General features: G+C 40.3%; 2 protein-coding genes across 4 annotated transcripts in view; both read right to left on the reverse strand.

Moving 5' to 3' along the window:
* Nucleotides 1-15,094, reverse strand: part of KIAA1958 (KIAA1958 ortholog) — a 155,823-nt gene extending 140,729 nt beyond the window's left edge. For both annotated transcript variants that reach the window (XM_027615376.1, XM_027615377.1), the window contains exon 1: nucleotides 14,943-15,094. The gene's annotated coding sequence lies outside the window, so the exon portion shown is untranslated. The remainder of the gene's footprint in view (nucleotides 1-14,942) is intronic.
* Nucleotides 15,095-23,173: 8,079 nt separating this feature from the next.
* Nucleotides 23,174-27,680, reverse strand: part of HSDL2 (hydroxysteroid dehydrogenase like 2) — a 58,599-nt gene continuing 54,092 nt past the window's right edge. For both annotated transcript variants that reach the window (XM_027615681.2, XM_027615682.2), the window contains one exon: nucleotides 23,174-23,904. In XM_027615681.2, the coding sequence (XP_027471482.1) occupies nucleotides 23,792-23,904 (113 nt within the window). In that variant the 3' untranslated portion in view covers nucleotides 23,174-23,791. The remainder of the gene's footprint in view (nucleotides 23,905-27,680) is intronic.

Genomic DNA, 27,680 nt, shown 5'->3' on the forward strand with positions numbered 1-27,680 from the left:
GATAAACAAAGCGTACTTATTACATTACTGAGCCATAATTATCATGAAAATGTTAACAACCCAAGTAATTTAGGCAAGAACTGAATTCTCTGAAACAAATATGTTGACTTATCACTATATTATAGAGAAGATAAACTCGAAAAACTGTTAATAATCAAATTATTGCATATCTTACACTTTTTTTTTTTACCTAGTAAGATATCTGTCCCTTTTGATCAAGAGGAAAAAAAAAGTTTTCCAAGATAGTAACAAAAAAAAAAAATTAAGCCACCCAGGCGCCCCAACAAGGAGTTGGGGCGCCTGGGTGGCTCAGTCGTTAAGCGTCTGCCTTCGGCTTAGGTCATGGTCCCAGGGTCCTGGGATTGGGCCCCAGGTTGGGCTCCCTGCTCGGCGGGAAGCCTGCTTCTCCCTCTCCCACTCCCCCTGCTTGCGTTCCCTCTCTCGCTGTGTCTCTCTGTCAAATAAATAAATAAAATCTTTAAAAAAAAAAAAAAGAACGAACAAGGAGTTCTAAGCAAGCTGAACAGTAGCAAAGGTTTAGTTTGGACTCTCCTCAAATCTATTAACAAAACAGATGAAGTAGACCAAGAAATAGACCCATATGTATGCTCAACTGCTTTTTTACAAAGATGCAAAAGCAATTCAATGGAGGAAGGATAGCTTTCTCATCAAATGGTGCTGGAGCAACTGGACATTCCTAGGCAAAAAAATGAACCTCAACCTAACTTCACACCTTTAATAAAAATTAACACAAAATAGATCAGACTTAACTATAAAATGTAGAACTTGGGGCACCTGGGTGGCTCAGTCGGTTAGGCGTCTGCCTTCAGCTCAGGTCATGGTCCCAGGGTCCTGGGATCGAGCCCCGCATCGGGCTCCCTGCTCCGCGGGGAGTCTGCTTCTACCTTTCCTTCTGTCCCTCCCCCCTCCACTGGTGATTTCTCACTCTCTCAAATAAATAAAATCTTAAAAAATAATAAAAATAAAATGTAGAACTTTAAAATGTGGAGAAAACAACATAGGAAAAAATCTCTGAGATCTGGGGCTAGGCAAAGAGTTCCTGGATTTGATACCAAAGCAGAATCCATAAAAGGAAAAATCGGTAAAATTTAAAATTAAAATCTTTTGCTCTGTGAAAGCCCATGTGAAAAGGATTAAGACAAGGTACAGGCAGGAGAAAAACATTTGCGAACCATGTATCTGACCAAGGACAAAGAACTAGTAACTAGAATATATAAAGAACTCTCCAAATAGTAAAAAAGTTAAAAATCCAATTAGAAAATAGGCAAAAGACATAAAGAGACATTTCTCAGAAGAGGATATACAGATGGTAAATAAGCACATGAAAAGATGTGCTATATTAGCCATTAGGGAAATGCAAATTAAAACCACAGTGTTACAACATATACATCAGAATGCCTAAAATAAGAAATAATGACAGCAAATGCTAGCAAGGATGTGGAGAAACTGGATAGCTTATATATTGCTGGTAGGAATATAAAATGGTACAATCACCCTGGAAATGTTTGGCAGTTACTTAAAAGACTAAACAGATAATTACCATGTGATACAGCAGTTACACTCCTGGGTATGCATCCCAGAGAGATTACAAATTATGTTCATAACAGCTTTATTTTTTTTTTAAAGATTTTATTTATTTAGGGCGCCTGGGTGGCTCAGTCGTTAAGCATCTGCCTTCGGCTCAGGTCATGATCCCGGGGTCCTGGGATCGAGCCCCGCGTTGGGCTCCCTGCTCAGAGGGAAGCCTGCTTCTCCCTCCTCCACTCCCCCTGCTTGTGTTCCCTCTTTCACTGTCTCTCTCTCTCTCCGTCAAATAAATAAATAAAATCTTTGGATTTTTATTTATTTATTTGAGGGAGAGAGAGCAAGAGGGAGTGAGCACAAGCAGGAGCAGCAGCAGAGGGAGAGGGAGAAGCAGGCTGCCCCGCTGAGCTGGGAGCCCCACGTGGGGCTCAATCCCAGGACCCCGGGATCATGACTTGAGCCGAAGGCAGACACTTAACTGACTAAGCCACCCAGGTGCCCTTTGTAACAGCTTTATCTGTAAGTCAAAAAATGGAATCAACCCAGATGTCCTTCAACAGATGAAGTTAAATAAACTAGGACACACCCATGGATTACTACTCAGGAATAAAAAAGAACAAACTACTGGGGCGCCTGGGTGGCTCAGTCAGTTAAGTGTCTGCCTTCAGCTCAGGTCATAATCCCAGGGTCCTGAGATCGAGCCCCATGTCCAGCTCTCTGCTCAGCGGGGAGCCTACTTCTCCCTCTCTCTCTGCCCCTCCACCTGCTTGTCGTCTCTTGTTCTCAAATAAATAAAATCTTAAAAAAAAAAAAGAACTGATACATGAAACAACCTAGATGAATCTCCAGGGAATTATGCTTATTGAAAAAAGCCAATCTCAAAGGTTACATATAATATAATTCCATTTACATAGTATTTTTTTTAAACAACAAAATTTCAGAAATGGAAGACCCATTAATGGTTGTCAAAGCTTAGGAAGAGGCTGGTAGGATATGAGCAGAATAGAAGGGCTGGTAGAAACAGGAACATACATAAGTAATAAAATGTACTGTACTGATCTAATACACACAAATGAGTACCAATAAAACTGGCAATCTGAATATGAGTGGTGGACTGTATCAATGCCAAAGTATTCATTTATTAGGGCTACCATAACAAAATACCAGATTGGGTAGCTTAAATAACAAAAATTCATTTTCTCAGTTCTGGAGGCTAAAAATCGAAGATCAAGGCGTCAGCAGGTTTGGTTTCTTCTGAAGCCTCTCCTTGGCTTCCAGATAGCCAAGTTCTCACTGTGTCATCACATGGTTTTTCCTCTGTATACAACATCTCTGGTGTCTCTTTTTGCATCCAAACTTACTGTTCTTACAAGGACAGTGGATTGGATTAGGGCCACCCTAACAACCTTGTTTTTGTTTTTTTATTTTATTATGTTATGTTAATCACCATACATTACATCATTAGTTTTTGATGTAGTGTTCCATGATTCATTGTTTGCATATAATACACAGTGCTCCACGCAGAACATGCCCTCTTTAATACCCATCACCAGGCTAACCCATCCCCCCACCCCCTCCCCTCTAGAACCCTCAGTTTGTTTCTCAGAGTCCATCGTCTCTCATGGATTGTCTCCCCCTCCGATTTCTCCCCCTTCATTTTTCATTCCTGCTATCTTTTTTTTAACATATAATGTATTATTTGTTTCAGAGGTACAGGTCTGTATTCATCAGTCTTACACACTTCACAGCGCTCACCATAGCACATACCCTCCCCAATGTCTATCACCCAGCCACCCCATCCCTCCCACCCCCCTCCACTCCAGGAACACTCTGTTTCCTGAGATTAAGAATTCCTCATATCAGGGGCGCCTGGGTGGCTCAGTCGTTAAAGTGTCTGCCTTCGGCTCAGGTCATGATCCCGGGGTCCTGGGATCAAGCCCCACATCAGGCTCCCTGCTCTGTGGGAAGCCTGCTTCTCCCTCTCCCAACCCCTCTGCTTGTGTTCCCTCTCTCGCTGTGTCTCTCTCTGTCAAATAAATAAAATCTTAAAAAAAAATAATTAAAAAAAAATAATTCCTCATATCAGTGAGGTCATATGATACATGTCTTTCTCTGATTGACTTATTTCGCTCAGCCTAACAACCTTGTTTTAACTTAATAACCTCTTCAAAGGCCCTACTTCCAAATACAGCTATATTCTGAGGTACTGGGAGTTTAGACTTCAACATATCAGGATGGGGGGAATACAATTCAGCCCATAACAGTTAATATCCTCATTGTGATATTATAGATATAGTTTTGCAAAATGTTACCATTTAAGGAAACTGGGCAAAGAGGCAAAGAATCTATTATTTCTTACAACTGCAAGTGAATCTACAATTATCTCAGTAGAAAACAAACACACAGATGGACAACAAGTATAACAAAAGACACGATGTTCAACAAAATTAGGTAATGAGGTAGCCCCATGAACCCCAAATGAGTGGGCAGAACTAAAAGACACAAAATAGAACTCAGGATCAGCAACTGAGCAGATGAGGGGAGATAAAGGAGACTTCTGATATTAACAAAGCTGGTGAACAAGAAATTACCAATAATCACTCTAAAAAAGAGAACACCCTACTTAAGTGAAATTGGATCAAGAAAGTAAAGTTTGGCAGGCTTCTATGGAAGACAAGACCTACTAAGAAGCCTGAGAAAGAAAACTGTTGGAATTAATATCCAAATCAGAGCACCTGGCTGGCTCAGCCCATGGAGCATGTGACTTTGATCTTGGGATTGTAAATTCAAGCCCTATACTGGGTGTAAAGATTACTTAAAAAATAAAATCTTAAGGGGCACCTGGGTAGTTCAGTTGGTTAAGCATCTACCTTCAGCTCAGGTCATGATCCCGGGATCCTGGGATGGAGTCCTTTTCAGGCTCCCTGCTCAGCAGGGAGTCTGCTTGTCCCTCTCCCCTGCCCTTCCCCAGCTCACACTCTCTCTCTCTCTCAAATAAATGGATAAAATCTTTTAAATAAAAATAAAAATAAAATCTTAAAAAATAAATAAAATAAAATAAAATCCAAATCAAACAAAAAGGCATTGCTAGGGATAAATGAGAGACCCAAAGGAGGTCAATCTTAGAGAATAACAAAAAGGAGACTAAATAAATGGACATTTTCTTCCTTTATGATGAAAGATAACATAAAATCAGGGTTGTCTGGGTGGCTCAGTCGGTTAAGCATGGACTCTTAATTTTGGCTCCAGTCATGATCTCAGGGTCCTGCGATAGAGCCCCACCAGGCTCCACGCTCAACAGGGAGTCTGCTTGAGGATTCTCTCTGCCTCTCCTCCTGCTTGCATGTGCTCTCTCTAAAATAAATAAATCTTAAAAAAAAAAATAAATAAATAAAATAAAATAAATAAATCTTAAAAAAAAAAATAGAAAGGAAGGAAGGAAGGAAGGAAGGAAGGAAGGAAGGAAGGAAGGAAATAGGGGCGCCTAGGTGGCACAGTTGGTTGAGCAACCGATTCTTGGTTTTGGCTCAGGTCATGATCTCAGGGCCATGAGATTGAGCCCCCAGTCAGGGTCCATGCTCAGCTCAGAGTCTACCTGAGATTCTCTCTTCTCCTCCCTCTGGCCCTCCTGCTCGTACTCACTTGCTCTTCCTCTCTAAAATGAATAAATAAGTCTAAAAAAAAAAAGAAATATAACATATAATCAAAAAAGGAGAAATAATAAGTGAACAACTAGCTGATATTCCACACTTCACAAACAGAACACATGTATGTAACCAGCAACCAGATCAAGAAACAGAACATTACCAGCACCCCAGAAGCCTCTACTTTCTCCTTTCTAGTCACTACTTCCTCAAGGTTCTGGCTTCTAAAAGAATTTGCTGATTTTGCCTGCTTGGGGAATTTTGTATATGTGGAGGCACACAGTTTGAACTCTTTTGTGCCTGGCTTCTTTAGCTCCACATAGGTCTATGAGATTCATACATACTATGTAGTTAAAGATTTTCATTCTCATTGCTCCACAGTATTCCACTGTATGAATATAGAACAATTTATCCGTTCTGATTCAGTTTCCTATTGTTGTATAACAAATCACCCTAAAATTTAATAACTTAAAATAATTCCTCATTTTGGGGCACCTGGGTGGCTCAGTCGTTAAGTACCTGCCTTCGGCTCAGGTCATGATCCCAGGGTCCTGGGACCGAGCCCCGCATAGGGCTCCCTGCTCTGCGGGAAGCCTGCTTCTCCCTCTCCCTCTCCCCCTGCTTGTGTTCCCTCTCTCGCTGTGTCTCTGTCAAATAAATAAATAAAATCTTTAAAAATAATAATAATAATTCCTCATTTCTCAAAATTCTGTGGGTTATCTGGGCAGTTTTTCTCCTGGCTTTACCTGGATTTTGCTCATGTGACTACTTTTAGCTGGAGGGTCAGGTGAGCTGGGAGGTCAAAGATGGTCTTACTCACCTATCTGGCAGTAAGTGCTGGTCATCAGCTGGAGTACCTCAATTTTCTTCCACCTGACCTCTCCTACTTGAGTATTTCTTGATGTTATGGTCTCAGGGCAGTATTTCCCTCCAATGTGTATGCATTTATCAAGCTTCTGCTACACCACACTTGCCTAATGTCCCATTGGCCAAAGTAAGTTACATGGTTAAAATCAGAATCATTGTGCAAAGGGATAATACATGGATATAGACACCAAGAAATGTCATTTACTTGGGGCCATCAATGTAACACTCTACCACATATTATACTGCCTTGTCATTTGTGCAGACTTCAGTTTGGGGGATATTTTAAGCAGTACTATGAACATTCTAGTACATTTATTTTGGTAAGCATATATCTTTGAATGGAATTACTGAACCATAAAACATGCATATGCATAGCTTCAGTAAATACTGCCAAACAGCTTCCCAAATTGCTTGTATCCATTTATATTTTTTTAAGATTTTATTCACTTATTTATTTGGCATGGGGAAGGTGGGAAGAAAAGAGGTGGAGAGGTAAAGAATCTCAGACTGTGCACTGAGTGCTGAGCCTGAGATGAGGCTCAATCTCACGACCCCAAGATCATGACCCTGAGCCCAAACCAAGAGTTGGATGCTCCACCGACTGAGCCACCCAGATGTCCCTCCATTTATATTTCTGTACCCATTTACACTTCCAATAGCAGTGCTTGAGAATTCCAGCTACTCTGCATTCTCATCACCACTTAATATTTTTCATCTTTTTCATTTAGCCATTCTAGTGGGTATGCAATGGTATCGCACTCTAATTTTAATTGAGTGGCCATATTTTTTAATATTTCACATAAGCAACAAAGGAAAAATTTTCACACCATGGAACTTTTTAAAAAAGAACTACCTTGGTCTACTTCCATCTCCATCACAGAAACCTTCTCCTAAAGTACAGGTAAATCCATCTAATTTAAACATGAACAAGAGAAAGGAATGTAATCTAATCCCATGTGGGGTACTATGAGAAAAAGATGGAAAAGAACCAAATAAGGTACCAATAGTCAATGAAGGCACATCACAAAAATATGGCCATAAAGTAAAATGAGAATGATAGCATAATATTTTAATATTAAAAGAAATTAAGAAAATGATAGAAGCTATAAAATATATATTAGAAATAGAAAAGTGGAAAAAAAGGGGAATGGCCACACAATGAGAGCATTTACAAAGAGAAATGAAACAATTCAGGACAGAATAGGAAAGAAAAAAAATTCAGAAAGGAAGACAAAACTGGACTTCATGGATACCATGGAAACTACCTCATAAAGGATAAAAAGGAAAAAATAGAAAAATAAAACAAATTATTAAAAAAGATAAAAAGAATTTGAAGAAAGGTATAGCTATAAAAGACAGGCAAAGAAGACCCAACATACGTGTAACAGGAGACCCCCAAAAGAAAATGAAAGCGATAAAACAGATTAAATATTAAAATCTATCACTGATGAAAGTATTTGTGAAAAAATATTTAAACCAACATTACAAAATCCACATTGTGTATCTGGAAAAATTAACAGAGAACAGCCAACACTTAATACATGCTCTAGTAAAATTACTAGCCTTTAAAGATGAAGAAAAAAGTCCTTTGGGCATCTAAGAGAAAGATAAAGTCACTTAAAAAAAAAAAAAGAAACGAAAATCATAGTGGTACTAGACTCTAACAATAACACTTTTTACTATAATACAATAGAGTAGGACTCCAGGGTACCTGGGTGGCTCAGTTGGTTAAGTGTCTGCCTTTGGCTCAAGTCAAGATCTCAGGGTCCTGGGATGGAGCCCCACATCAGGCTCCCTGCTCAGCAGAGTCGGCTTCTCCCTCTGCCCCTCCCCCTGCTCATGCTCTCTCACACATGCTCGCTCTCTCAAATAAATAAATAAAATCTTAAAAAAAAAAAACTTTTTTTTTTAGGACTCAGCAAACTATGGCTTGTGCACAAAATCCAGCCCACTGTCTGGTTCTATAAACAAAGTTTTACTAAACACAGTTATGCCTGTTCATTTACATACTCTATATGGCTGCTTTTGCACTGCAGTGGCACAGTCACATAACTGTGACAGCGACCCATGTTCCACAAAGCCTAAAATAATTGCCATTTGGCCTTTCACAGAAAAGGTCTGCCAAACCCTAGAACAGAGTAACATATTTAAGAAACTTGAGGAAAGAAAGTGTGAGCCAAGTACTTATATTCAGCAATACTGGCCTTCAAGTATAAAAACCACAGATAAACAGCTTTAAACATGAAAGACAGGACACATTATTCACATGAGCCATTTGTGAGGATTCAAAGAGCTTTAGACTATTAAATGATGATTACAGAAGCCTTAGCACAAGGATTTGTGTTGTGCATTGAATAAATTTAACTGCAGAACCAAGACTAATTAATGATAGGCAAAGGTGATAGAGTAGTATGTGATTTGTATGGGGACAAAGAGAACTGAGAAATCTTAAGGAGTAGGAATCAAGTGGTCTAGGGGCTCGATTATATCACACATATGGAGTAAAGTATGTATGTCTGTATGTATGAAAGACAATGAGTGGAGGAACAGGTTATAGTTATGAGCTGTATTGTTTTTCCCCCCAAATTCATACTCTGAAGTCCTAATACCCAGTACCTCAAAAGGAGACATTATTTGGAGACAGGGCCTTTAAAGAGGTAATTAAGGTAAAACAAGGTCATTTGGGTGAGTTCTAAGGCTATGGATAGATGATAAGAAGAGGAGATTAGGACACAGACAGGCATATTGTGAAAACATCTGAGACTGAAATTGAAAGCCAAGAGAGGCCTTAGAAGAACCCAACTCTGCCAACATCTTGATCTGGGACTTCTAGCCTCCAGACTATGAGAAAATTTTGTTGTTTAAGGCACCCAGTCTCTTTTTTTTTTTTTAAGATCTTATTTATTTATTTGACAGAGAGAGAGACAGCGAGAGAGGGAACACAAGCAGGGGGCGTGGGAGAGAGAGAAGCAGGCTTCCCACGGAGCAGGGAGCCCGATGTGGGGCTCGATCCCAGGACCCTGGAATCATGACCTGAGCCGAAGGCAGACGCTCAACGACTGAGCCACCTAGGCTCCCCCATAAGGCACCCAGTCTCTTATACTTTGTTATGACAGCCCTTGTTAATTAATACTGGCTGGGGAGAGGAAGTTGTGCTGGCTAGGTAGGAGTTCACAAATACTGTTAACTCTGTCCCAGAAGTATGAAGTCTCAGAAAAGTAGAGCTTTTGATATGTAGTGATTACGCCTTAAATAATGCAATGATTAAAAAAATTTCAAATAGGGGTGCCTGGCTGGCTGATTCAGTAGAGCACAAGACTCTTGATTTCAGACTCATGAGTTCAAGCCCCACACAGCGCATGGAGCCTACTTTAAAAAAAAAAAAAAAAGAAAGTTAAAAAAAAATTTTTTTTAAAGAGTAAATATTTATAAGGGAAAATATGAGGGAAAACTGAAGGGGTACAATATTTGCAACCTGAAAAGGCCAGAAAAGTTTAAAGTAGTTGTCAGTTTTGAGGAAAACCAAGAAGAAAGAAAACCCAAACAAGATCCATCTTATTCCTGAAATTAAAATTAATTAAAAAAGGTAAATAAATAATCCAAACCAATCCTGCTAAGCAAGGGTAAGTAACAGAAGCAATTTTGGATTATTTTTTAGAATTCAAATTAACTTTTTTTCCCAAAATTTTATTTGACAGAGAGAGAGCAAGTGAGCACACACAAGCAGGAGGAGTGGCAGGCAGAGGGAGAGGGAGAAGCAGGTCCCCTGCTGAGCAGAGAGCCCAACATAGGGCTTGATCCCAAGACCCTGAGATCATGACCTGAGCTGAAGGCAGATGCCCAACCGCCTGAGCCACCCAAGCACCCTAACTTTTTTTAAAGATTTTATTTATTTATTTGACAGAAAGAGACACAGCAAGAGAGGAAACACAAGCAGGGGTGGTGGGAGAGGGAGAAGCAGGCTTCCCACCGAGCAGGGAGCCCGATGCAGGGCCCGATCCCAGGACCCTGGGACCATGACCTGAGCCAAAGGCAGACGCTTAACGACTGAGCCACCCAGGCGCCCCAACTTTTTTTTTTTAAGTAACCTCTACACCCAACATGTGGCTCGAGCTCACAACCCCCAAAGCAAGAACCACATGCTCTACCGAGTCAGCCAGGTGCCCCTCCAATTAACTTAAAAAAAAATTTTTTTTTCAGGGGCACCTGGGTGGCTCAGTCAGTTGAGCATCCAACTCTTGGTTTCCACTCAGGTCATGATCTCAGGGTCCTGCGATCAAGCCCTGCATCAGGCTCTGCACTCAGCAGGGCATCTGCTTGAAGATTCTCTCTCTCTCTCTCTCTCTCTCTCTAAAATAAAGAAATCTTTAAAAAAAAAATTTTTTTTTTCACCTAACAGAATCCCTGATGATCAACAAACAAAACATTTTCAGGCATCAAATGAAAAGATATTTTCAGTGGGTATTAATGGAATTCTGGTTCACTGTAAATTTTCTTTTTAACAAACAGGTAATAATTACTAGCAATTGCACATATATTATTCCTTGCCCTGCATCTAGAGCTATAGATTTCAAGAGGAGAGTAAGGGGGAGGGAAAAGCTATTCTCCAATTTATAGCTACCTAAGACAGACTTGCTCCCTGAATTTAAGCAGGCCAAAATTCAGGCAGATCAGAGAGAAAATAGCTAGAGTACCAATGTATCATTTCACAGTAAGACTTTTTTTTTTTTTTTAGATTTTATTTATTTATTTGTCAGAGAAAGAGAGAGCGAGCACAAGCAGGGGGAGTGGCAGAGGCAGAAGGAGAAGCAGGCTCCCTGCTGAGCAAGGAGCCAGATGCAGGACTGGATCCTAGGACCCTGGGATCATGACCTGAGCCGAAGGCAGATGCTTAACCGACTGAGCCACCCAGGCTCCCCAAGACTTTTAATGTTTTCTTAAAATGTTTTAATGTCTTCTTAAAGTTTTTAAAAGTTCTATTCTTTTTTTTTTCTTTACAAGAGTCTGACTACACTCAACCAAGTGAGCCACCCAGGCCCCCCTAAAAGTTGTATTTCACATGAAGTTGCACAATTTATCTTTAGCAACATATATGATGTTACTTTTCTTTCAATACAAAAAAGCCAGTTACTGACATCCTAGACAATATCCCTTTGCTTTCTATACTAAAGTGTGATAAAGTGTTTTGAAATACATTTTCTGTTACTAGAGCCATTGGTATTACCAATAATGGAAGAGTCAAAAAGCTCTCCAACTATTTAAGACTTTACAAAATACATTTGAATACTGCTGCATAATTTGCCTTTCTCCAGAAAAGCGTATTAAACTTTGTTGACATTGGATACAAAATAAAATTCAAAAATTTGCATCTTGAGTACTTTTGGTTTCTTGACCTTTATTTGAATTTGAGACTAAGCTTTACCAAACAACAGAATTTACACTGTAACTAGCCCACCACAGTCCTCATTATGGAATCTATGCAGTACATTTGTTACCTAGGAAACAGACCAGAGCACAGGCAGAGTGCAATTTCTGTACAGCAAAAGAATTCTCCAATCATGCTGGTAAATAAAGTCCATAAATCAACTAATCAGAAGCAAAGTCAAGAAGTATCACATAAGAGTTAAGCTCTATGGAAACTTTTTTAAAGGAAAAAAAGAAACCTGTGGGGCTTCTTTGGGCAACTATGTAGATCTCTTACGTAAATATTATGAGCAGGTTTCTTTACAAACACAAACTGTCAGAAAATAAACTGTTCAAAATAAATGGCTTCTCTCCAATCTTCAGCTTCTCTATTTTTGACAGTATTTAAGAGAAAAAGCTTCTTCAGAGCCAGCCTCGTACATCTGGTAGCAGAATATTAATCCAAGAATGAATTCCACATTTTCAAAGAGCAGCATGAATTTATGCCATTCTTAAACAATGCAGGCCGATAAAGGCTGGAATGAGAGGTCACTGTCCATACTTCTCACAGTCAGACCTGCTTCCACACCAAGCTATAAAAAACTTCATGAAAAAGAAGTATTTGAAAGTCACAGATCTATTACAAAGAATAAAACTGTTACTTTTCAGTTTTCCATTTGGTTAGTACTAATAATACTAGTCCTTTGAGGGTTCCAGGTAACCTTAAGTGGCCATTTTGAGTTTCCTTTCATGGTACCACCCTGATAACTAACAAGCAGGAAAAGTCTATGGATTTTCAAGCCTATCAAATTTAACTGGGCAGCTTAGCGTTGTTTAAAAAAAAGAAACTGGTAAATGTCAGTTTATATTGCTCAGCTATATTTAAAATCCAACTTTACATATTCAAAATTTCTGGAAGTAACATTTGTCGTATCAAAAGTATCAGAAAAAAATTTCAATCATGAAGAGTGAAAAATAATTTATACGCCTTCCTAAACACCACCAAACCAGAAGAGAAATTAGTTGAAAATATGTAAGGTTCTCTGGACTGCTTCTGATTACATGAAAATATTAATGTTAATTATACAAAAACCAAAAAATTAATATCCACTTTTCAGAGCCAAAAATAAAAACAAAACAGAAAAAAAACTAGGTGTTATCTTTTAGCCAGCCAACGTGAAGACACTACACTGCCAATCCCCAAAAAATGTTAGGCGTAACTACAAGTTGCCAAGCAATTCTCAACACAGGCCACACTCTTAATATTTAATTTACACAGTGACTCTTTGTTAAACCTTATTCCTCTGATTGACAGTCCTATAAATAAATACATAAACAATTCAAGTTGTTAGCTTATCTTTTTTAAAACTTCTAAGAACTAAGAGTTTGTAATCCATCACCCTGGGAGTGTTTTTGAACTCCATCCCACCATTCCTAATAAAGCCTGAACAAATTTCAATATCTATGCTCTTTGGGCCATCCTTATTGAAAAAGAAAGAGGAACCTTCCTCAGGGGCCTACTAGCGCCTTGCACTGAGCCCTATGCAGTCTAAATTCGTTTAGCTAATCTAGACAGGAAGTCAAAGCAAGAATAAAATTTGATAAATTCAAAGGGACTAGTGAAATTAATGTTAGATGTAGCATCTTCTAGGTTTTAAGTGTACAAAAATGTACACTCCAGATATTTACAAAATTAGGCATGCAATAATAAATCTGTTAATGTAACTAGGGCAAGAATCTAGGCTAATTTTTTCTCCTAGAAAAAGACCACTCTTTTCAGCCCACTAAAACGGTCTCTTTATAATGACAAAAATCAGTTTGCCTAATTAAAACTGCATCAAAATTGTACGTTTCTGATGAATTTCTACATCTTACTCGATGAAGATTTAAATCGTTTTCCACCAAAGTGTTTTTCCTTTAAGTTCAGATGTTTAACAAAGCCTGTTTTCTACATATAGCTGTACATATAACTGAGTGCACCCAAAACTGTTTTTTTAATCTCCTTGATAACCCTCAGATTTAAATTTGTCAATATGGATTCTCACACAATAGGCAAAAAAAAAAAAGTCTCCAGAAGTGAGCACTAGATTGAGATTAATACAAAGATATAAATCCATACCTGCATTAAAAAATCTGAATCTGTAAAATGAAATTTTTGGGTGCTTATTCAACTTCATTTATAATTTGAATATCTACAAATACATATCAACTCTTCATAAGAAACTCATCCAGATAAATAATATAATTCAAAATATCACCTACAGTACTTTTCAAAAAACTATATCCACCATGTACAACCCAATCGTTGGGTTGTATAGAGAGAATACATAAAAACAGAATAAAAGAGGGAAAGCACAATCACAGAGAGAAAAATCAGTTCTAACATTCACGTTGTCCCCATATGCTGTGGAAGACCTCATATTTTAAACCAGCAAAAATACAGGTTTCAGCCTAAACGGAAAGCTAGATATTTACTGCACTCCAATTTAACCTCCACCGTGGAAGCTGTCACTATCTGACTCGCTTAACTGTTTACTTAATAGGTAGAAGATTCTGTCATGCTAATCCTAAAGAACACGGGAAATAACAAAACTTTACCATCAAACTTTAAAATATGTATACATGTAAAAAAAAATCGTAAAACTCACAGCCATGTTTACCTTTGATTTGCCTGTAAGTCCCTACCTAATCTTAAGAAAAGAAGAAAAGCCACCTGAAAACCAGAAACAGTGTGATTTGGGTTTGATTTTGGTCAGCCGCGCCTCCTCGCACCCAGGGGAATACATTTCTCGATGTATTTGATAACAAACACAAATCACTGTGCGCAGCCTCAGATGGGGGAGGGGGGCGGAAGAGCCCTTCGGAGAAAGCCCTCCTCCGTTAGAAACAATAAATAAGGGACCGAAGCGATGCACGTTCCTCCACACACGCCCCACACGCACCTCAGCGTGCCTCTCGCGAAGGAAACAAGTCGGGCAAAGACCCGAACCACCTCTCTCCCTGTCTCCACAACCGTCTCAAGACTTGGAAACTAAGAGGGCAGATCTTTTCTTTCTCCTTCCCGCCCTCCTTCCCACCTCCAAACAGACCCAAGAGCAGGAGCAAGCGAGCCAGACCCACGCAGCGCGCCCGCGGCGGCGACAGGAGATGCTAGGCGGCGGGCCAGCCCCGCCGAGGCTGACCAGAGCCGCGGCCGCCCGCGCTCGGTCCGGGAGCCCGCTCGGCCGCCCGGGGTCTCACCCCTCGCGCCCCCAAGCCCGTCGTCGGCGACGGCCAGCCGCCCAAGTCGCTGCCCTGACTCTCGGCCTTCCCACCCCGCCCCCCCCCAGGAGACAAAAGAGGGTTCAGCCGGGTCACTGCTCGGCTGCCGAAGGGGAGGCAGTGCGGACCCCAGCGCGGCCACCCCCTACACAAAGGGGCTCCCCGGCCCAGGTCGCAGAGTCGGCGCGCTCGTCCCCGCCCCGCGCGCGGGCTCTCACCCACCTGCAGGTGTCTGTGCGTCTGTCCATAGGAACGCGGGCGGCGGGGGGGCCTGCGGGAGCCGGGCAGCCCGGGCTGGACGGGGCGGGACCGAGGGGAGGGAGGGAAAGCGGCCGGAGAGCCGGGGAGCGAAGGCAAGAGGAGCGGGGAAGGTGCCGGGCGGGCGGCGGACGGAGGCGCGGGGCGGGGGGCGGGGGCGCCAGCCTGGCTCTGCCGACCGGCGCGCGCCGCTCCGTGCGCCCCGGGCTCCGCGCGCCCGGCTCGGAGCGCGGCGGGCGGGGGGCGGGGCGCGGGGCGCGGGCGGGGCGGGGCTGGCGAACGGGGCGGGGGCTTGGACCCCGGGCTCCAGCCGGCACCGGAAACGCGCTGTGGTCCGCGAGACCCACAGGAAGTGTGTAACGACACCTCCTACGAAGCGCTCGGAGCTCCCGGTCGTCGCTGCCGGGAGGAGGTGTGGACCGATCTTCCTAGCACACACCGGCGCGCAAGAGCTCGGTCTCTGTGCCCAGACAGGTGTGGAACCCACGGTCCCTGCGATGTTCTGAAGTAGGCAGCACTCCGTCTTGCCGCGCGCCCTGGCCCGCGATCCCTGCTGCCCCCTTGGAGCTCCGCAGAGCTTCACCTAAATGCAAGGAGCGGACCTTGCAAGAACCTGCTCCGTTTGTCTGGTGTGTAACACCTGTTTTAACGCACCGAGCAGTCATGTACAGGAACATCTGCTGACTTACAACCCACAGTCACTGCTGCCCAGTGGAAGTTCCCAGTCCCAACTACAACACTCGCATCCATCCCATGGTGGGAGGGGGTAGTTTAATAACACCTAAAACACACTAGGACCAGGGAGGCATACAATAACACCACCTACGCAGCTCGGTATCCTAGAGGTAAGGCTGGCGCCCTCCACCTTTATTTTACCTAGCAAACACTTTTATAGTACTTACTATATGTGACCGGGGTTTACACTAAGTGCTTAGGGGATATTTAATCCTAAGAACTCTATGCAGTGGGGGTTGTTAGCTAATTGCCAATTTATGGATGAGGAAACTGAGGCACAGAGGAATTAAGACATCTGCCCAAGATCATACAGTAGCTGGAAGAACCCGGATTCATCCCAGGCGATTTGGAGCCAGATTCCAAGCTCTTAATCCCCTTTCCACTTACAGCATTAAGTATCTCCAAAATAATAATAGTGGTAATAAATAACATTTAAAGCATGTCTGACTGATTAGCCAAATATGGTGCTCACATCCTGACCTCACCCCACTGTGACAAGGAAACCTCAGTCCCTCTTACCCTTGCTGTACATGAGGAGAGAGAATATGAGGCAGAGAAAGAAAGAAATCCTGTCATATGTCACAACACAGATGAATCTTGAGGATATTCTGCTAAGTAAACCAGACTAACTTCCGAACAAAAAAGAAAGGATTCTTTTTTTTTTTTTTAAAGAAAGGATTCTTAACACCTTGTTCTGTCAACACTCTTCCTGGTCTAGGCTGAATTAAAAAAAAAAACAACAACTATGTAAACATTTTTGATAGAATAATGTCTGTCCAAAAAAAAAAAAAGTTAATTGCCACGTATTTCAAATATGTAATCCTGTGGAGAAATTGGAACCTTAAGCATAGCTGGTGGAAATGTAAATGGTACAGCCACTATAGAAAACTTCTTCAAAAAATAAAATAAAATTATGATGCAGAAATCCCACCTCTGGGTATATATCCAGCAATTAAAGCAGTAACTTGAAAAGATATTTGCACACCCATGTTCACTGCAGCATATTCCAATGGCCAAGAGGGGAAAGCTGCCCAAATGTCCATAGATGGATGAATGAATAAACAAAATATGGCACATACATACAATAGAATATTACTCAGACTTAAGGAAATCTTATATTTCTTCATTAAAGAAAGAAATCCTGTCATATGTCACAACATGGATGAATCTTGAGGATATTCTGCTGAGTAAAGTAAACCAGTCACAAAAGGACTACTGGAATATGATTCCACCTACATGAAATACCTAGAGTTGTCAAAATCATGGAAACAAAGTATTATGGTGGTTGCCAGGAACTGGAGGAGGTGAATATGGGGAGTTATTCCATGAATATAGAATTCTAGTTTGACACAATGAAAAAGCTCTAGAGAGATCTGTCACACAACAATGTGAATATAGTTAACACCACTGAACTGTATACTTAAAGGTGGTTAAGAGGATAAATTTTATATTGTTTTTTACCACAAATAACTTCTTTAAAATACAATCTCATTTAAAGGATATATCCATCATGATGAATTTCTTTAATGATGCAGACTTCCAGCTATGATGGGCTACCTTGTTGAATAAACTACCTCTCCCACTAAGAACTGGAACTATAAACGTTGTATTTAAAGGTTGTTTAAAGCTATTCTAGAGCAACCAAGGCTTAAGAGTCCAAGAGCTCAGCAAGAAGGGAAACACACTGAAGTGAATCTTACATTCTCAACCACTTTTCTTTCTTAGGGCATTGTTGATTTGTGTCTAGGAGTATAGAAACCAAACAGTGAGAAACATCCTAGAATTTTTGACAGTCTGATTGGGCTACAGATACAAAATTTGGAGGTCAAGTCTATCAAGACAGCTAGGAATTGAAAGTCCAATATCCCAGAGAAAAGGTAATCACAGCAAGAAGAGCCAATCACTCTACACGCCATTTATCCTCAAACCATTTGATAATTCCTAATCTGTACACACAAGGGGCAAGAAGCCAGGAAACCAACTGCTAAGACAAAAAAAGAAAAAAAAATCTGAGCACTAACACTTAGCTGTCTCAGTGCTAGAAGGAATTAAACAGGAAGGAGGGGCCCTGGTACACACCTCAAGAATCTCAACTGAGACACTTGAAGAACTATACCCTGAGAGTAAAAGCAAATCAGAAACAGCAGTAACAATGCCTAAAACAGCCTGAACTATTTCAGTGACTAGGTGGATCAAGATGATCTTTCCATGTTCTGTCTACCTGCAAGAAAAATAGCAAATCTTCTCTAAAGAGACTTCATTTTTTAAAAAAGATTTTACTTATTTAAGAAAGAGGGAGAGTGAGAGTGAGAGAGAGTGTGCGAGCAGGGGATGGGGGAGGCAGATGAGAGAAAGAAGCAGACTCCCCGCTGAGCAGGGCGTCCGATGTAGGACTTGATCCCAGGACCCTGACATCATGACCTGAGCTGAAGGCAGACGCTCAACTGACTGAGCCACCCAGGCTCCCCTCACTCATGAATTCTAACAAACATTTAAATGAAGAAACTATACCATTTCTCTCTAGTCCCTTTCAGAAGACAGAAATACAGAAAATATGCCTAATCCACTCTAGGAAGACAGCATTACCCTAATCCAAAACCAGACAAAGACATTACAAGAAAATTACAGACACGTATCTCTCATGAATACATACAAAAGTCCCCAACAAAATATTAGTAGATGGAATCCAACAATGTATAAAAAGAACTATATGCCAGAACTGTCATAGCCTGTTCGCACTGCCATAACAAAATACAGATCTTCCTCAACTTACCATGGGGTTGTCCCAGTAAACCCACTGTAAATTGAAAATATCAAAATGCATTTAATACACATAACCTAGCAAACACCCTTGCTTAGCCTAGCCTGTGTTAAACATGCTCAGAACACTTACATTATCCTACAGTTGGGCAAAATCATCTAACACAAAGCCTATTTTATGATAGTGTTGAATATTTTATGTAATTTATTGAATGGTTGTATGGGTACAAAATGGTTGTTAAGTGTATCCGTTGTTCCTCCTTATGACCGAGTGGCTGACTGGGAGCTGTGACTAACTGCCACTGACCGGCATCATGAGAGAGAGTATCATACCACATATCACTACCCTAGGAAAACATTAAAATTCAAATTTCAGAGTCAGTTTCTACTGAATGTCTAGCACTTTCACACCATCACAATGTTGAAAAATTGTAAGTTGAACCATCATTAAATCAGGGACTCTCTGAACCAGAGACTGGGTAGCCTTTAAACAATAAGCTTTATTTCCCACAGTTCTGGAGGCTAGGAAGTTCAAGACCAAGGCACATGCAGAGTCAGTAGACATAAGGGCTTGATTTCTGGTTCATAGATTGTTCCATCTCACTGTGTCCTCACATGGTAAAAGGGAGCAGCTAGCTCTCTGGGGTCTATTAAGGCCACTAATCCAATCACGAGGGCCCTACCCTCACGATCTAATCACCTCTTGAAGGCCCCATTTCCTAATACCATCGTCTTGGGGGTTAGGATTTCAACATATGAAATGGGCATAGGGCTTGAATACTCATATAAAAACAACCATATTTCAGGTATGCAAGGCTGGTTCAGCATTCAAAAATAATAATCTACCACATCAACAGGCAAGAAGATATCAATAGGGGCGCCTGGGTGGCTCAGTCATTAAGCGTCTGCCTTCGGCTCAGGTCATGGTCCCGGGGTCCTGGGATCGAGCCCCGCATCGGGCTCCCTGCTCCGCAGGAAGCCTGCTTCTCCCTCTCCCACTCCCCCTGCTTGTGTTCCCTCTCTCACTGTGTCTCTGTCAAAAAATAAATAAAATCTTTAAAAAAACAAAAGATCATATCAATAGATTCAGAAAAAGCATTCGACAGAATCTAACACCCACTCATGATAAAATCTCTCAGTAAACTAAGAATAGAGGGAACTTCCTCAACTTGATGAGGAATATCTACAAAAACCCTACAGCTAATGGTGGGAAACTAGAAACTTTCTCACTAAGATCATGAACTAGGCAAGGATGTCCCCTCTCATTAATGCTTTTCAACATCATACTGGAAGTCCTAGCTAATGCAATAACACCACAAAAGGAAATAAAAGGAAGAAATAAAACTATGTTCACAGCTGACATAATTGTCTCTGTAGAAAACCTGAAAAAAATGACTAAAAAAAAAAACAAAAACCCTCCTGGGAACTAATAAATGATTATAGTAAGGTTGTAAGATATAAGGTTAATATACAAAAGTCAATCACTTTCCAAAACCAGTAATGAAGAAGTGAAATTTGAAATTTAAAACACATTACCACTTATATTAGCACCCTCCCAAAATACTGAGGTAAAACTCTTAAAATCTAACAAGATCAAAAAAAAAAAACTAACAAGATCTGTATGAGGAAACCTACAAAACTCTTATGAAAGATACCATAGAACAACTTAATAAATGGATAGTTCATATTCATTGATAAGAAGACTCAATATTGTCAAGATATCAGTTTATCCCAAACTGATATATGGATTCAATGCAATGCCAATCAAAATCCCAGCAAATTATTTTGTGGCTATCAACAAATTGATTCTAAGTTTTTTTTAAGTGAGAAATACTTGTACTTTTGATTTCAAAGTTTTTCATTTTAAGTAAGCTCTACATCCAATGTGGGGCTTGAACTCACAACCCCAAGGTCAAGAGTCACATGCTTCACCAGCTAAGCCAGCCAGGTGACCCTGATTCTAACGACTTATATGGAGAGGTAAAAGACCCAGAATAGCCAATTCAGTATTAAAGGAGAACAAAGTTGGAGGACTGACACTACCTGACTCCCAAGACTTACTATATAGCTGCAGTAACCAAGCAGTGTGGTATTGGTGAAGGAATAAACAAATAGATCAGTAGAACAGAATAGAGAACCCAGAAATAGACCCACATAACTACAGTCAACTGATCTTTGACAAAGGAGAAGACAGTCTTTTCAACAAACAGTGCTGGGACTGGATATCCACATGCAAAAAAAAGAATCTAAACAAAGACTTTACTCCTTTCACAAAAATTAACTCAAAATGGATCACAGATCTAAATGTAAAATGCAAAATATAAAATTCCTAGAATATGACAGGAGAAAACCTAGATGGCCTCGGGTATGGCAATGACTTTTTAGATAGGACACCAAAGGCACAATCCATGAAAGTAATGATTGCTAAGCTGGACTTCATTAAAATGAAAAACTTTGGGGCACCTGGCTGGCTTAGTCAGAAGAGCATGCGACTCTTGATCTCGGTCGGGGTTGTGAGTTCGAGCCCCACACTGGGTAGAGATTACTTAAAATAAATAAACTTAAAAAGATTTTTTAAAAAAATGAAAAACTTCTACTCTGCAAAAGGCAATGTCAAAAGAATAAGAAAACAAGTCCCAGACTGGGAGAAAATATTTGCTAAAGACATATGATAAAGGGGTGTTTTCCAAAATATACAAAGTACTCTTAAAATGCAACAGTAAGAAAACAACTTAATTTAAAACTGGGCCAAAAACCATAACAGACACCTTACTAAAGAAGATACAGAGGCAAGTAAACATATGAAAAGATGTTCAACATTGCAAACTAAATGGAGATACCACTACACACCTGTTAGAATGGCCAAAATCCACAACACTGACAATACCAAATACCCAAGAGGATGTGGAGCAACAGGAACACAAGTTCATTGCTGGGGGGAATGCAAAACAGTACAGCCACTTGGAAGACAGTTTGCAGTTTCTTATAAAACTAATATATATTTTCCTTTGCACAATTTGCCACTTTAGAAACTCAAAGTTCTTTTCTTTTGTATTATTTCTCCAAAAATCTATTGTTCTTTTAAGATGTTATGAAAGCTCAAGTTCTAACCACTCCTTAGAGGTACTCATGTCTGAATACTCCCATGTATATTTGTAATGCACGTTAGTAAACTTCAATTTCTTCTTCTCTTGTTAAGCTATCTTTTGTTAATCTAATTTACAGGGCCCCAGCTGAAAACTTGATAGGTAGAGGGAAAAGACTTTTTTTCTTCTACTTAAGAGGTTTATTTAAGAGACACTATATAAGAGGATTTGTTGAAATATTGGATTACTAGCAACAAACCATCTTAAAAATAATGTCTAAATAACTTCACTCAATCATTAACAAGGCCCATGGCCTTGATTTACCTCCATACCATTTAATGCCAGAAATGGGCTCAATTGGCTGCTGGACAACACACAAAATGGCCATTCAAAACTTCTGGGAGGTTCTACAACTTCAGTGCAATTAACGGGCAAGATCCATGGAAAGGGAACACGTGAATTCATTAAGGTATCAGGGGGATGTTGCAAGAGGCTTCAGGAATCTTGGTGTGGCTATCTTTATTTCTGATAGGATACTGCAAATTGTTTGGTACTTCTTAGTAATAATGAGCACAAAGGGGCTGCAGATGACCTAATCCAACTCCCTCACTTATAGATGTGAAAACCAGGGCCCTGTGAAAATATTTTTTCCTGATATCCCAAAGCCTCTTAGTAAGCAAGTTCATGTTTTAGTGATTAGAACCCAGAATTCCTGTCTCACAATATTTTTTTATTTTCCCAAAGCTTTGAGACCATTTGGAAAATGCAAAGAGAGAAGACTTTAATAAGCTTCAGTAGAAAACGAGCCGGCTGGCAACACCTGACCAGGATCTTCACATAGCTAGGAATGACTGGCAGATGCAAAGGGAGTTGTGAGGCTGCCACCCCAAAGGCAATCCATCTGGGCTTCCTGGATGGGGAGGTAAGGTCTTCAGGTTCTATTCAAGGCTGATGCCCTGGGGGGTTTTTGTTGGATAGGGATTTTGTTAATTTTCTCATTTTCTGATACTGTTTCCTCATTTGTAAAATAGACATTAAATGCTTCTAACATTACAATTCTAGGAAATGTCAGAATTAAGCACAGTAATATTACAGAACGGAAGATGAGAAGTAAAAGAATTACACTGAACAAGTATTTTTAACTGATTAAAGTGAAAGGAAAGGACTTTTTTTTAAACCTTAGCTTTAAAAAGAAAAAAGAAAAACAAACCATTGTATGAGCTTACTGGGGCTGTCAAAACAAAATACCACAGACTGGGGTGCTAAACCAATAGATATCTTTCAGTTCTGGAGAACAGGAGTCTTGGTAGATGTGATTTCTTCTGAGGCCTGCTGGTCCTCACATGGTCATTCCTTTGTGTGTGCATCCCTGGTCTTTTATCTCCAAATTTCCTCTTCTTAGAAGGACCCCAGTCTGACTGGATTAGAACCCACCCTAAAAGCCTCATTTTAACTTAATAATTCTTTCAACGTGGGGGGGACGTGGGGAGGACGTGTGTGTGCATGTATGTGTGTTAGGATTTCAACAAATGAGCCTGGGAGGTTTACAATTCAGCACTTAACAACCATCTATTCTGACGTTCTCTTTTTACAACACTGTGACCAAGTGCATACTTCTGGGGAGAAATTATTTTATTTTAAGATATTTTTACACATTTAAAAGAGGATACATACTGAATTACATTAGCAAAATTACATTAATAATAGGTAACTTATACCTGGAAAGCTAGTTAGAATGAAAAACTGTTTTTGTTTCATTAGTCTTCACTATTTATTAGTTTATGTGATTTCCGCAAAAATGCATTATAGAAGATCTTCCTTAAAACAAGTATATGAAAATCTAAAATATCATTAATATTTCATTAGCATACAATCCCAAACTGAAAAATTTAAAACAGATTAATCTCCTTTTACATGGGAGATAAAGAAGAGCTAATTTTACTCCTTAAACCGGGTCATACCTTTCCTACAATGAATGAAATCTAGCTCTCAGAGGGCAAAACTCAGAGAATTCCATGGGCAGACTGTCTTAGAATTCCACTTAATGAAGCTTATGTTTAATTAGCTAGCCGTTTTAATTACAATTTCAAGTCTTATAGATACAGAAATGGTTTTTTCCAAAACAAATTTGCATATCCTTATAATACGAAAGGGAAAAAAACAAACAGATTTTAACTGTTGATCCCTTTTACTTTTTGAGCTTAGTGATCGACATTTTTTTTTTCTTTTCCTTCATAACTTGGCATTCATCTGATTCATTAGCTTCTCCAATCTGATTGCTAGGGTCATGTTTCCTTTAATCTTCAATTTTCCTGACATGAATGCCATTGTTGGTTTTAGTTTTCCTAAAATGAGAAAATGAGGGAAGGAAAAGCATCCATTAGTGCCCTTAGGGAGATAACACTTCAAGAACATGCATTATAAAAAGAATCTTGAGTTCTATAAACCTCTGAAGCGCACAAATTTCTATTCCATAATTTTTTTTTTTAATCAGTATCTTGGGAATCCCAATTCCTAGACTTAGATATTAACAATATCTTATAACATGAGAGATAATGTAAAAACAATCAGCAAAAGATTATACCAAAGAGCTGAAGATGCAACATTTATATACTAGTTACAACACATTAAAGGATACATGGCCCTCAGATGAATTGTAGTAAACAAATACTATTTTAGTTAATTTTCCAATCTATTATAGTTCATTACACTTTTAACATTTCAGGTTTAGATTCAAAAAATCAAATGGTATAAATGCATATAATATTCTTAAGAAATTATTAAAAACATAGTGTACAGACAACAAAAGTATGTGTTAGCAGTATTTTAACCACAGAAATGCCAGGATGGAAGACATGAGCATTACAACAGAACTGTAGTTATTAACAACGTAAAAGAAACAGAAGCTCCATCGAGGGAGGAAACTTTATTTGCTACTCTTATTCCAGTGCTAGTACAGGGTCAGGCACACGGTGGAATTAATTAGGAAACCGAGGCTCAGAAAGGATTCTGACTCACTCAGTGTCACACAGCTTGTATATGACACACTGCAATTCAAAGCCAGGTGTTTCTGATTCTTTTTTTTTTTTTTTAAGATTTTATTTATTTGAGAGAGAGAGAACACACACATGTGAACAGGGGAAGGGGCAGTGGGTAAAGGAGAAGGAAAGAATCTCCAGCAGACTCTGTGCTAAGCACAGAGCTGGATGTGGGGCTCAATCCCATGACCTTGAGATCACGGCCTGAGCTGAAATCAAGGCTCAGTTGTTAAGCATCTGCCTTCGGCTCAGGTCATGGTCCCAGGGTCCTGGGATAGAGCCCCACATTGGGCTCCCTGCTCGGCGGGAAGCCTGCTTCTCCCTCCCCCTCTCCCCCTGCTTGTGTTCCCTCTCTCGCTGTGTTTCTGTCAAATAAATAAACAAAATCTTAAAAAAAAAAAAAGAGTTGGACACAACCGATTGAGCCACCCAGGTGCCCCTGATTCTTATTTATAGTTTTCTGAGCTATATGATGCCAATTTATTTATAGATCATCTCTCCAGCAGGCACAATATGTGTCTGGTGCATTAGTAAACTTCTACTGAGCCACACGCAGATGGGCTCTTTGTAGAAAAAAAAAATGTGTGGGTTAATGTATTTATATATGTTGAGATATTAAATACCTTTAAATTATTCTATGTAGGGGTTGTTACAAAGCATTATAGATTGCTTAGCGATAGAAAGAATCAAGTCCAATTCTTTAATGAATAAATAGCTGCGCATTATTCTATGGAAATGTGATGTTAAAATACCTACATTTACAAATAATAAACTAAGGGATAGTTTTGATTTACATAGAAGATACTGGAAAATCTTTTTTTTTTTTTTAAGATTTTATTCATTTGACAGAGACACAGCGAGAGAGGGAACACAAGCAGGGGGGGTGGGAGAGGGAGAAGCAGGCCTCCCGCCAAGCAGGGAGCCCGATGCGGGGCTCGATGCGGGGCTCGATCCCAGAACCCTGGGATCATGACCTGAGCCGAAGGCAGACGCTTAACGACTGAGCCACCCAGTTGCCCCGGAAAATCTTTGCTCTTTAAAGGAACAGAACAAGGCGCCTGGATGGCTCAGTTGGTTAAGCAACTGCCTTCAGCTCAGGTCATAATTCTGGAGTCCCGGGATGGAGTCCCGTGACGGGCTCCCTGCTCCGTGGGGAGTCTGCTTCTCCCTCCCCCCTCTCATGTGCTCTCTCTCTCTCTCTCTCATTCTCTCTTAAATAAATAAAATCTTAAAAAAAATAATAAAGGAACAGAACAGCTCCTCCAGAAACTTACAAACACTGACATCTGGGTGCCCTCCTGCTGAAAAACTGGCTCCGGGTTCTGTCACCCTACAGTGAAGCCCACCAGTCCATAAGCCTTGCTCACACATACACAGCTTTCACCAGCTTTATGGAGCCCTGCCTATAAAGACCAATGGACATCAAATGGAGACAAAAAAAAAAAAACAGATAAAAGCCATATGGCAGGCACTGAAGAAAGCTAAAACAAAGTAAACAACAACAAAAAATTCCACAGTTCATGTCCGTATGGATAAGAGAAGATACAACAGCAGTGTATCAAGAACAGAATGCTGGAGAAAGGGGGAAGAAGAGAAGCACAGGAAAGAGGGAGAAATAGGGGAGATGACTTGAAGGGGTATGGGAGGAGAATGAGGGTAAGGGAGAGAAGCAGAAGAAGGGGAATGGAATGGGATCCAGCGAGTGGAAAGGGGGCAATAAGAGAAGAAACAGTGACCACAATGGTGAACTCCTAGAAATTAAAAATTTGAGAGATAATATTTTTTTAAAGATTTTATTTATTATTTATTTGAGAGGGAGAATGAGATAGAGAGAGAGAGCATGAGATGGGGGAGGGTCCAAGGGAGAAGCAGACTCCCTGCTGAGCAGGGAGCCTGATGCAGGACTCGATCCCGGGACTCCAGGATCATGACCTGAGCCGAAGGCAGTCGCCCAACCAACTGAGCCATCCAGGCGCCCTGAGAGATAATATTAAAATACAAAAGGCAAGAGGCACTTGCAGATCTTCTGGTCACAGAAGTCAATCTTCTCCATTGCTACCATCCCCCCACGACTGCAAAAGTCTCTCTCCATGCACCCCCCCCAAAATACTCTACAAATAGTTTCTCCTTACTATAATAAAAAAAGATAGTAAGTAGAAATAAGGTGAATCAATCTCCCCAAAAGTAAAAAAGTCATATAAAAACATGTGCAATAGGAGAAAGAGATGGTCAAAAAAAAAAAAAATTAAAAAAAAAAAAAAAGGAGAAAGAGATGGTCAAAGATCGAATCAAAGATCGAATGTTCTCTCCCGAAAGTGAGAACTGAGAGAACTATCAAAGAAATAATATAAGATACATTCCCAAGGAGTCCATCAAGCACCCAAGAAAATGAAAGAATAAAGACCACACTACCTTGCTTCATCATGAAATATCAAACCACTATAGAGAAAGAAAGCATTTTGATTCCAAAGCTTTTGGAAAGAAGAGGGGGTAGATACAAAGATTAAGAAAAACAATAGTACCAAATTCTCGGTGGTAATCTTAGAAGATGGAGCAGTGGCTTCATTATTTTTTTTTTTAAGATTCCATTTATTTGTTTATTTGACAGAGAGAGAGAGAGAGCACGTGAGCAGGGGAAGGGGCAGAGGGGGAGGCAGAGGGGAAGAAACTCCAGAAGACTCCACACTGAGTGTGGAGACCAATGCAGGGCTCGATCCCACAACCCTGAGATCATGACCTGAGCCAAAATCAAGAGTCAGGCGCTTAACCGACTGAATGACCCAGGCGCCCCTTGGCTTCACAATTCTGAAGAAAAATGAGTTTCAACCCAGAAAGCTCTACCCAGCCAAGCAACGTGCTGGCAGAATACAAGCAGTTTGAGACTCAAAAAATACCATCTCTTATATCTCCTTTCTCACGAAGCTACTGGAGAACGTGTGCCGCCAAAAGAGGATGTAAACCAAGAAAGAACATGGGACACAGGAAATAAAGAGATTCAGTGCAGGAGAGAGTTAAAAATTTCTAGGATCACAGTTGTGTAGCAGGCTTAATAAGCCTATCTATCTATTATAACAAGACAAAGG

The sequence above is a fragment of the Zalophus californianus genome, chromosome 13 (assembly GCF_009762305.2).
Source record: "Zalophus californianus isolate mZalCal1 chromosome 13, mZalCal1.pri.v2, whole genome shotgun sequence".
Classification (NCBI taxonomy): domain Eukaryota; kingdom Metazoa; phylum Chordata; class Mammalia; order Carnivora; family Otariidae; genus Zalophus; species Zalophus californianus.